The 12167-nt window shown below is 37.4% G+C and overlaps 1 protein-coding gene across 1 annotated transcript in view; it reads right to left on the reverse strand.

Moving 5' to 3' along the window:
* Positions 1 to 12167, reverse strand: part of nbeab (neurobeachin b) — a 220086-nt gene that overhangs the window by 67564 nt on the left and 140355 nt on the right. Inside the window, 2 exon segments of the mRNA XM_056756231.1 lie at positions 3471 to 3617; positions 11117 to 11268. Coding sequence (XP_056612209.1) covers positions 3471 to 3617; positions 11117 to 11268 — 299 coding nt within the window.

Genomic DNA, 12167 nt, shown 5'->3' on the forward strand with positions numbered 1-12167 from the left:
ACGTCATACAGCTAGTATTATCCAAATAAAAAAATAAGATATAAACTGAGTTTTAAAAGAAATAAAAACACTTTAGGAAATTAATTTCGAAATCTGTGTGACAGAAACGGATGAATTTAAATCAATATCGTGTTAGTAAACTACAGCAATAAAATAGGCCTTTGCATAAAAACAGCCATTCTTTTATTTTTAGATTGACTGTAAATTACGAATAGCCTAATATAAATGTAAATAGGCATAATTAAAGTAAAAATTAACAAATATCCTACTCTTAACTTCACACCTATAATACACCAAATTAGCCCTTTTTTCCAAGTCGTACTGCTTATTGATAATGTTTTCTTATCTAAGACATTATTAAATATTATACAAAAATACAAAATATAACGTCACTTGCGAAAATAAAGAAAAATCGCTTTGATTATAATCAACTCCCTTTTCCCCTTTTCATGAAAACTAACACGTTTAACAGCAAAAGAGGCAATTGTATACTGGGCTGGAGGGACACTTGTGAATCAAAAGGCAATACAGCATTAATCCAGTGGGCTCTACAATAGACAGGATTAGTCCTAAAGCCTCAAGGGACTATTTCAAAAACTGGGATGCAGCAAAAATACTTTCATATTGCAGAATCGGACATATCAAGTTTCATATAATACATGAAATCTCATCCGCAGCTGATACGGTATTTTTCATGGCTGTTGTAAATACACGACGAGTCTATTCATACTTAAATACAAACTGTAGCCTATAGAGTGCACCATACTACAAATACTGTAAAATACCAATTAACAACGAAATAATGATTATTATTGTTGTTAATAAATAGCCTATGTTGCCAATGCCAATTAGGCTATAAAAATAAGCACATGATTATGATTCGCAGAATGATTTGTAGTGCTTATGTTCTTGTGATGCAGTGTTGATTTCAGAACACTAGCACGAGGATTATCCGATTATCACGTTGGAGTGAAACAGGTGCAGTTGCACTCAGCACATCAGACCAGCATGCAGTGACGTCAGCTGCTTAACAGGCTCGCGCGGTCCACTGTGATGTCACTGGAGTGTGACGAGACAAAGGCATGATGGGAAAGCAGATCCTTCTTCTCTTTGCAGCTAAATTGGTTTAATTTGGATGTCGAAGACAATTTTGCGCAAAGAAAAAATTCTGGATAAATATTACTAGCACTGGGATAAATACAGTAACTGAATATTAAAAAAAGGTAAGATATACAGACTTGTAAATGTCAGAAAATTAAAAAGTTTTTAAAACTATATCAAATTAATAGTGTTATGGGGCTTACTTTGCGTATTTTAGTTCTGCACGTCTTTCTTTTTATCTTCACAAATTGAAAATCATGTTTTTTTGTGTGAAAAGTATAATATAGTAATACTTTTATATAAATAATAAGTTCTGATAGTGCAGAAAAGTGTAAGAAAAGGGAATAATTTGGCTGTAGAGTAACACTGTTATGTGTCAGTGTAACAATGATTACAGGTCCCGCTCTTTGATTGGTCCGTGTAAAGGCTGTTGTTGATTGTTTTTTTTGTTTACTCTGGTCTCATTCCTACTAGCAAACTAAACTGCAACACAGGGACCTCCTCAGATAACACAGCGCCCCTAACGGCGAGGTTATGCAATTGAGAAAAAGATAAACACTGATAAACTAAATGTTGAGCAAAAAATGAAAATGTCAATTAAAGAGGTTATATAAATCATATGTAATACAACAGCAATAAAAATCAGAACCTTTTTTATGCATGATGTCTGAACAGACCCACTTTCGGTCAAAATACTGTACAGGGAAATTTACTTAGATAGAATTACTGCTTTACACCACCACAGTTGTTGGATGTAAAATAAAAACGTATCACAGCATCTCCAAAAAAAACAATAAAAAGTGCTGCGAATAGAACTTAGTACATTCAATGCTTCCCGACCCTTGAGATTGATGCACATTTGACATTTGAGGAATTTAAAAGCTGTGCCAAGATTTATGATTAATTGCATTCCAGCAAAATTACTTTAACATAGAAGGACGGAAAAAGCGGAGCGACTTGCTACTCTGCATTCTTTTAAGGAAAACTGGAAAATATCGGTGAGAAGATTTTGAATGCAAAGAAGGACCTTGATTTAGATCTAATGAATAAATTACACAACTTCAAGGGGTGCATTATTAATTTTACCACTGTTGATTTCATTAAAAAAAATTAAGCAAATCATATGCACATGGAGGTCGTGTCATTACATACCTTTACAAAATGGTGGATGGTTCAGAAAATAAACACATGAGGGCATTGGCTGTTTTACAGACTTATGTTTACCATTTATCTCACCACACATTTTTAGCATTTGTTGACTAATGAAGGTCTATAGACCGAGTAGGGGAGCATTGATTATAAGTGACGTTATTAATAACATGTCTGCTGTACCTTCACAATACATATATCATGTGAAGCATCTGCCGATGTAGAGTTGATGAAAATGTGCCATGTAAGCATAGCACTGCTGACATAAAGAGGTCAGAAGAAGATTTGTTTTCATGCATGCATGGTTAAAAACTGTGAATTAAAATTATGTGATTAAACGTCATAGATACAGACACGTGGTTTTTAATAATTCATTAAATGAAAGAAAAAACCACCAGACTGTCTTAAATAATTATGACAAATTACTTTAAAAGCATAAACCTTTATCAAATGAATCAGTCTGTTACTCTAAACAATGAGTTTATATTGATTTTGATTGCGGCTTAATGGCTGGTTAGATTCAGAATTGATTTAAAGAATTCAAATCGAATGAGATTTGGACGGGTTAATCTCTCCTAGGTAGACAAACTTGCCTCTTGCAACGAATCGGGGGCAAACATTTGCTGTGGGGGGGAAATAAAAAGACATACTTCAAAAATCTAAATTACGACTTTTAAATAACCTTTGAAAAAAGGATAAATAAACATTCAACAGAACATCACAGAAACATTATCCAGAGCAACACATAACCCTGCACGCTGCCAGAAAAACATAAACAGTTGTGACACAGAGTAACCACACTAAAAACACTGCTCTGCATCCAGATTGACAAGTCTGATATATTTGTATATCTGTTCTATATCAAAGTCTGTCATTCTGCCAACAAACTTAATTTAAATAAATAAATAAATACTACCAAATATAGATTAATGCAGTCAGTGCTCACAACAGGACATCTTTGAAACAAGCTCCAGAACTAAACCTTTCAGGTATGCTTAAATATAATTTAGCAGATATGTGATGATAACAAATCGTGCTTCAATTATATTACGTGCTTAACATAGATCTAAGCACCTTATATCTTTATATATTGTCGTCTTTATATATGGTGGTGTAAAAACGTTCTAAAAAAGGATTTATTTTTGATACTCCATATATACTGAAAATAAATCTGCTATACAGATTGTGCTTTGTTATAGGTCTATGGGCTGGTCTCTCACCTGCCAGGTTGTCAACTTCTTTCTCCTGCAATAGACTGGCAGCATCATCATCCCCCTCCAGCATCAGCTCTGTCTCGGAGATCTGGCTGACCACCGCTTGCCCACGGAAGCCTTTTCGTCCTCTCAGTGCTACGTCTTCCTCTGGGCCTGAAGAAAGAAACAAGGGTGATTGGATGATATACGGCAACAAACTTTCTACACAAGCATCTTAACAATCATAACACCTACACAAAACACAAAACACTCGAACATAAAGAGAATCTGAATGAAGTCACTTTAAATCAATGTTTGAGAGATCTTAATGCCATTTATGAAATACCTAAAGTGTTCTGTAGCTCAGTTGGATTAGCTGTTTAATACCCAGGGAACGTACATTGTCATAAAATGTAGACTTTAAAGGGACAGTTCAAGGAAAAATAGAAATTGTGTCATCATAGACTAAACCGCGAGTAAATGAAAATATAACTGATTTTGGATAAAAGTGTCTGCCAAATGAATAAATGTAAAGTTAAAAACTGCTGCTAGAAAACAAACCTGGGGCTGGATTCACAAAACATTTTTAAGAAAGAAATTGTTCTTAACTGCCCTATTTTTTCTTAAATACGAATTATGAGGAATATTTTGTATTCACGAAAAATATCTTAAATATTTTTATACAAATATTTTTTCTCAAGATACTTTATAAATCATATGTCATTTAAAAAATGAAGATGATCTTATAAAAATATTTGAGAACTTCTTCGAAGAAACATTCTTACAAACTTTATCTTTAATAATTTATCTTTAAGGGGTCATATGACAAGGCTTAAACTAATTTTAAGGTTTGTTTTAGCTAGTTTGTTTTGCAATGTGTATACACAATTGTGTATGTATGTATCAAAAATGTTTGTATCTCCTCTTTGACCCGCCTCTCTGAAACGCGTCTTTTTTGTACAAAGCACATCGCACAGTAAAGCGAAGAGTGCTACAATTGGCCAGTTAACCAGTGTGTTCTGATTGGTCGAATTCTGCAAGCGTGTGATGGAAATGTAATGCCTCTTACCATATTTGGAAAATCAGGTTCCAACGCAATTGTACTCCCACCCTACTTATGTGCACATTTGGGCGGTCATAGTCAAATCATACCACAAACTGACGAAGATTTGTAGGGGCGTGGTTACATGAGCCGTTTCAGGCAGGTCTGGGTGAGCATTCGCTTTTAGATAGAATGCATCTTTTGTTCCAAATTTTGCATTTTTACGTGTCTAATGGGCAACTTATAACACACCTAAGACACAGGATAACATCTATTCGCACCATATGACCCCTTTAAGAACAATCTTATATTTTGTCTTGAGAACAGTTTTGCGAATCCAGTCCCTGTTCACTCCCTCTATGATAATACAATGACGACCTATACATTTAATCAAGTATGGCCATACTATTGAGAATTAAACATGATGTGGCTAAAAACCTGTCAAAGGACATTAATATGGAGTTAGTCCTCACTGCTATAACAGCTGCCTTTCTTCTGTTCAGGCTTTGCATTAGATGTTGTAACATGGCTACAGGGATTTGTTCCTATTCAGACAAAAGAGTATCAGTGAGGTCATGCACTGATGTTGGGCAATACATCCAGTCTTGCAGTCTACGTTCCAATCTTTTTCTAATTTGGATAATTTGGGTTAAGGTTGAGAGTTGTTCCAAACCAGACACTGAATGGACCTCACATTGGGGCTGTCATGCAGAAATATCCAACGTTAGTTAAACAATTTTGATTTATGCTTGATCTTATACACCTGCTAGTACAGCAAAAATGGGTGGTGCGGTATAACCAAACCCATTCATTAAAAGCATGTGTCCACATATTTTGGCCATGTAGTGTGTACAAATACTACAGACCTCGCTATGGGAACAAAATAAATGTGGCATGGGTATATGCAATGATGTCACATTGGATAATGTACTTCATTTGAAAATCATGCATTTCTCCTGCAGTCAAACCGTTACCTTTGCTCTTATTTGTTTATCAGATGACAAAACCTTTATTTTCCATTAAAGGGCCTCATAATAAAGAATGAGCAGATTCATTGACATCAGAAAGTCACTCAACCATAATCTAATCTGCTCTCAATGTCCAGATGAGAAACAGATCGAAACCAACATCTAGCAGTGTCATGAGAGTCAACCAACAAAAATGATGCAAACGGGTGTAGCCAATAACAAGAATTAACACAAAAAAAGTTCATTCACCAGCTTTAAGAGAAAAACTGCTACACCACAGTTTACACGGACGTCTACGTGGATTTGTTCTTTTTTAAAGTCACAAATGCTCAAGACGCTCGAATAGAAAGATCTATTACCAAGAAAACAAGAAAAGCTTATCAGAAAAACTAAGTGGCCGACTCCCCTGACACATTTTCCATCAATGGTGTGTTTTAAACGCTCCCAAAAGTCCCGAAGGTTTCATGTACCTTAGGGTCACATTCAAATGTTGTCAACACCAAGGAAAAAGAAAGAAAGAAAAATAAAATAACAGGCTTCCTGCTCTGTCTCATATCTCAAGAGGTTCCATCAGAGCCAAAGAAGGAGTGGGAGCGTTTTTTCGGAAACGGGAAGCGTGTAACGTTTAGAGGCACAAAGCCAGCCAGTGGTCATGGATCAAAGCAGACTGAGGGAAACTTAAGACCGTAATTCTGTAAACCGTCATTACGCCCGCATTAAGGCAGGGAGAGCTGATGGGGCTGAGCCTCGGTCTTGACTGGCAAGATGGAGCTTAAGACCCCAGTGCAACGCAGACAAAATAAAGCAGGCGGATTTTGACAAGAAAATGATCTTGAGCAAATGGAGAGAGCTGAAACAAAACGACTTTGGCTAGAGGATGTTTTACACAAGCAAGCCGCAAAGAGGAAAGAAAACAGACACATACAGCATATGTGTGCCAGGAAGCAGATAGTGTGCAGCAGTTTCTTTCTTGTTTTTAATATATAAAAAAATCAGTCTACGGTATGAGGAATACTGGGAAAATCAATGATACACAATTATTCAATCCAAGTGCTATTATCTTCAACAGTGCATATATACATATATCACACGCTGGACTCCCATGAGCCATTTTTAACCAACAGTACGGCTATTCAAGTCTACCATGGCTTACCCGATCTCCCATCAGAGGGGCTTAATGTTACCCAGGGCACAGATTTGGCATGACACAGCAGGGTTGAGAAAGACCAGGTGATGGCTGGACCGCCGGTCTCTGGTGTACTGTGGGACTTGAGTGATGCTTTTACCCAAACGCTTGGATTTGATCCATGCAGCTGGGGGAATTGCCACTGACTGCCTGACGTATGTGTATAAATACAGTGACAAACAAATCAAAATGTGTTGAATCAGATGTCGATTTAAACCAATATACAGAATAAGAAACAGCATTTCAGTAGCAGAAAAACTGTTACTTGATAAATGCAAGAACTGGGAGCTTGGCGTATAAATGCATCAAGAGAGAGAGATTCTGGTTTGTAATTCAATTCTGTCAATCCATCACTGTGCAACTTTTTCAACTTTATTTCATTTTTTGCTCTCTTTCTTTCAAAAAGTCATATCGAATAAAAGCACTTTTACGTGAGGAGAGCTTGTGGCGAGGGGAATTTTACAGTTTGTGAGAGCTGCTCCCAAGGTGGAAATATTTAAGCGCTCAGTCGTTTTACTGTTCAATATGTTTCAGATGAACCGAAAGGCTTCAAATAGACCTTCATTTGGTCTGTTTGTGTTGCCAAGAGCCCATGTTTTATGTATAGCTGGAACTCATGGGTATACGCAGGCCCTGAGCTTTCATTGTCCCGCTCGGGTCATGAGCACTTGGACTTTATCAAACGGTAAGCAATCTACATTTAAAAAACTACTACGTACGGTGAAATGTATTTTGTTTTGGTTGAATCTAAATTTGTGGGATAACAACGATCACTGAATCTGAGCTATAAATAGTTTGACAGAAGGTTCTCAAAAAGTAACGTGCACGCTGAATATTTGTTAACATCTTAGAATGATGTTGTATCTGTAACATTAGTTAATGCATTAGCTAACATGAATTAACAGTATTATGTCGTCAGCATTCATTAATCTTAGTTTATGTTAATTTGAAGCATTTCTTAATACATTTTACAATTAAAAGTTGAAACATTAATAGTTGAACAATGACCTAACATAAATCATGTATTTGGCAGTAAACTTGCTGTGTAATTTTCTGGAGGATCTATTGACAGAAATGAAACATAACATACATGCTATGTGTTCAGATGTGTATAAAGACCTTACATAATGAACTTTTACGTTGTTATTATCTTAGAATTAGCCCTTTACATTGAATTCACCATGTTGTTTCTACAGTAGCCCTAAATATACAATATAAATATACATAAAACGTGACGACATCTTGGTTCTGTGTCATCCCGTAGTGCTTGGAAGGGGAGGTGTGGAGTGTGCCGATGGTTGCAATTCGCAACCTCACCACTAGCTGCTAAATTTCATTCACGGGACCTTTAACTAACAATAATAAAGATTAATACATCTTTGTTAGATCATGTTAGCTAATGCATTTGTTAACTAAAGTTAACAAAGTGTTAAGAATTTTTTTACTACACTTTTTACTGTGTTTACATGTTTACCAAACTGATCTCACAGGAATTTCTGAATTCGTATACATTTGTACAACTTAAACCACACAAAACATAGTATAATTTGACAAAAAGTAATAATGAATCCCAATCCCATATCAAATTTCATGAGGCAAAAGCAGACTGTGCCAAATAAGAAATTTCTAAGAAATCAACTTCATATTCATAAAATAGTACATCAGACAACAAGATTTAAAAATCCATACAATATTGAAGAAAAGAAAATGCTGAGTCAAGAGCTGTAAATTCGTCTGTGTGTCTCTTCAAAGAAAAAATTATATCATAAAGAAACGCTAATGTTGATTTAAGAACGATTTTACTGTGCACTCTCTCGTCTGTACCATCTCTCTTTCTCTTATAACAAGCAGTAAAGATCTCTGTCCGGAGGGGTTCAATGGGTCAGGGCAGAGCTGCTCACCTGAAAATAGGATTGCAAGGACACCCTGAGGTAGAACAGGCTGTTAAAGAGCAGGATCAATATTAACCTGACTTCCATTTCATGCTTGCCCAATTCCAATCAGCTAACAATATATCCGGCCTCTCGCGAGTAAGGGGGAAGGTACCAGAGGTTGAGAAACGCATGAAACACACTCGTTATTTTGTCAGGAGAGCAAATGGACTAAGTCAAGTCGTTTGAAAGCAAAGTTTACCACAAACACCTGCAGAAGGTCGAATCTTTGCGCAAAGGGAAACCAAGCGAGAGCGAATATTGTATCAAATTCTTCTCCGACGTGGTCAGCACCTTTAAACTGAGGCTGCGCCTCTATTTTCGAAGATCGAAATACGGCCACCAAAAATACATCAAATTGCCATGAATCAAATATAATGATGTTATTTCTGGGGTAGTTAGAACATTTTGCGAATGAACCCACAACATATTTAATGTCCAGCCTTGTCGTTCTGACGAGAAGAACGTGAAATATGGCTAAAACGCAGCGTGTATTAGAACGCAGACAGGTTCTATGAAAATATGTCATTTTGAATAAAAACAAGCCCTTATGCAGTCACTGCTCTCAACCGTCGGTGCTCTGACATTTCAAAGTAGCCAATTTATCAATCTTTTTGGTTTCTGGCCATTATAATGGAAAGTTATATATACCCTTAACAGTCAATTCATCCAAATCACCTTCACTCCTCCAGTCACAACGGCAACTGTAGGCCTCTGTTACTGCCGATTCAGCAAAGTGCAGAGGAACTTCTCAAAACGATTGGACACAGCCTTACCAGACACGTGTAAGAGGAGCTACTGCTTTACAGAAACATGATTTATAATTTTTAAACTGGTCGTACATGTTTTATATATAGCCATGGAAAAAATATGAAACCATTTCTAAATTATTTTAAATATTTTTTTATATTTTTTTATAAATGTACTACTTATATGTGTTTAAGTAAATCATATTAAAATTTCATTTTGTCATAATCTCCCCAATTATAAAACAAATATGTTTTTATTTCCATTGATATGCTGAAAATTAAAGGAGTCTTATGGTACGAATACTGAAAGCATGGTTTGTGAATATTGAATGGTGAGTATAACATTTTTAATTTACGGAAAAGTGGATCAGTGCCTGATCAAGTGCCTATAGGCATAACAGATAACCGTGTTGATTTAAAAAAGTATAACAGTGCTGGCTTCAGAAAAAAAGCATACGATCCATCCATCTCTCTCTCTCTCTTTCTCTCACTGTCGTTCATTGTGGGGCCAACATCTGACTACAGGCAGTCCTTTTCACATGACAATCTTATGCATTATTCCACTCATTAAAAAATGGGGAGAAGCCTGGGGACCTTAACAAGTTCTCAATCACAGCCGCCCCAGACACTAGACTCCGGGTCCGCAGAGACGCGCTGACAACATACCAAGGACAGGCAGAAAACCAGCCACCCCAGCAGAACACTGACTGCAGAGATCTGAGGTTATGAACAAATGCATGAGATATTCTGAGTAATACGTTTGAAAGACAGTGGAAATGTAAATATGGAGATGAAACGAAAAACAAAGTCTGTGCTCGTGACATGAGCGGAGGCCACCTGCAGGTCAGGGAACAGCTGGCATGTGTATGTACGAGTGTGTACGTGTGTGTTCTGGCTGTGGCGAACAGTCCATCTGACATGGCTTTAAAACAGTTGGATTGTGTGAACAGATGCACTATTACTACACAAAATGTCACAAAAAATCTTTCATATAACACTTGTAAAGCTGTTTCATTTGTGGGCTTTCAGGACAAGACATTGTACTCCTGCTCAAGGTATAACATTTTCATCACATTAAAAAGCGCACAATGCAATTGTGGCCAAAAACACTCCCATACCTCTGAGACATCCCAGCCTACTCAAAGCAATTGTGTTTTTAGAATAAATCACCCTATTGCGTGCACTATTGCGTTTTCCCAAGTGTAAATGGAAATAGTTACTGTAACTACTTTGTGCAAGGCAGAGAAATCGGCCCATTGTACTTGAGAATCAATAGATTCGCCCTTGTTCGGTTAATACACTGCCCTTGTATCTTCTATTCAATTTGACGCCTGGAGGAGAAGCGCCCACAGTGGTTAATAGTATTGAACCGCTTCTCTTTTAAAGCCTCTGTTGCGTGACACAGAGCCAAATCGACAGCTGTGAGGTGGGCAGCGCCGCGCGATCATACGGGTCAATGAGAAAAAATGTTTGGGAGCAAAACGGCAGAAATGTTAAAAACCACGGCGAGCAATTTTCCTCTCAACAATGTGTGCCGTAAGGATATAAAACCTGCCATAAAGCCCACTTGCCATGTTCAATTCACAAGGCTCGTAAATACGTAACCTATAAAAATGACAATGAACTGTTTCTCGGCTCCGAGTCCAACAGCTGATTTGAGATTTTCTAATGCGCCTGTGTGTATGCCATTTCGCGAACAATGTTGTCATTGTAAGAAATGAAAGTAATTTCGGGGATAATGAGCTGGACTGACAGATTCCAGCAACGTTTTGATTGGCTGTTGGCAGAAATACTGACCGTAGTCCTCCAGCGACTTGCACGTGATGTCTAAGTGGGTGGAGCCAAAGGGGTTGCGTATGAATCTCCGCCTCCTTCTGAGGTCATCCTCCCAGTAATCCAGACGCCAGAAGTCGTGCATCTGACTGGAAAGGGGGAAAAGACAGGAACTCCTGTTCGGAATCAGAGAAAAAATGGAAAGCTGTAATATGTTTAGTTAACACGTAAAAATGAAGCAAAATCATGTTATATGGTCTTAAAGGGATAGTCCACCTAAAAATGAAAATTCCTTTTTCTAACCTCTTCTCATTTAACACCTGTATGACTTTCTTCCTACTGCGAAAAACAGAAGAAGATGTTTTGATGAATGTTGGTAATCGACTTCCCTTGGTTTTCTTTTCATAGAAGGGAATGGGTACCCCCGTTGTTCGGTTACCAACATTCTTCAAAATTTGTGTTCTGCAGAAGAAAGTCATACAGGTTTCTTAAATGTCATATTGTGTAGCACGTTCATACTTGTGCTTTCTTTAAAAACATTTAAACGGCCTGAAAGTTTAACGAAAACAAATCAAACGCAAAGAAAACACTGCGTTTTTATTATAGTGTTGTACAGAATACAATGCAACCGAGAACTCCAGTTTGGACGGCACCCAAACCAAAGGTTACACAACAATAGCTACTAAAATACAGCTCATTTCATGAAGTTCATTAAAGCTACTACTATTAAACCCAGACACGCTTCTGCATCAGGCCCCTAGGGGTACAAAACAGCAGGGCAAGTCTCCAGCACGCAAATAAATAACAGCAAGCCCCATTAACAAATATAATATCAAATTACAAATATAAATGGTGCGGCTTGCCTCCTTTTTTACGGTGTTTTTTAACAAGTCTTGTAAATCAGACTTAGGACCCTCTGTGCAGCCGAGGAGGGGTTTTAATGATGCCCGGGTCTCACCGTAGCCACACCCCGGGCCAATAAAAGCCAGACTCCCTCCCACCGCATATGTGCAGATGTGATTAAAATAACGTGCTGAAATATTCATCGAAATGATTCCCAGGGCCCGGAGCGACG

Source organism: Triplophysa dalaica, chromosome 9 (assembly GCF_015846415.1).
Source record: "Triplophysa dalaica isolate WHDGS20190420 chromosome 9, ASM1584641v1, whole genome shotgun sequence".
NCBI classification, from domain to species: Eukaryota; Metazoa; Chordata; class Actinopteri; order Cypriniformes; family Nemacheilidae; genus Triplophysa; species Triplophysa dalaica.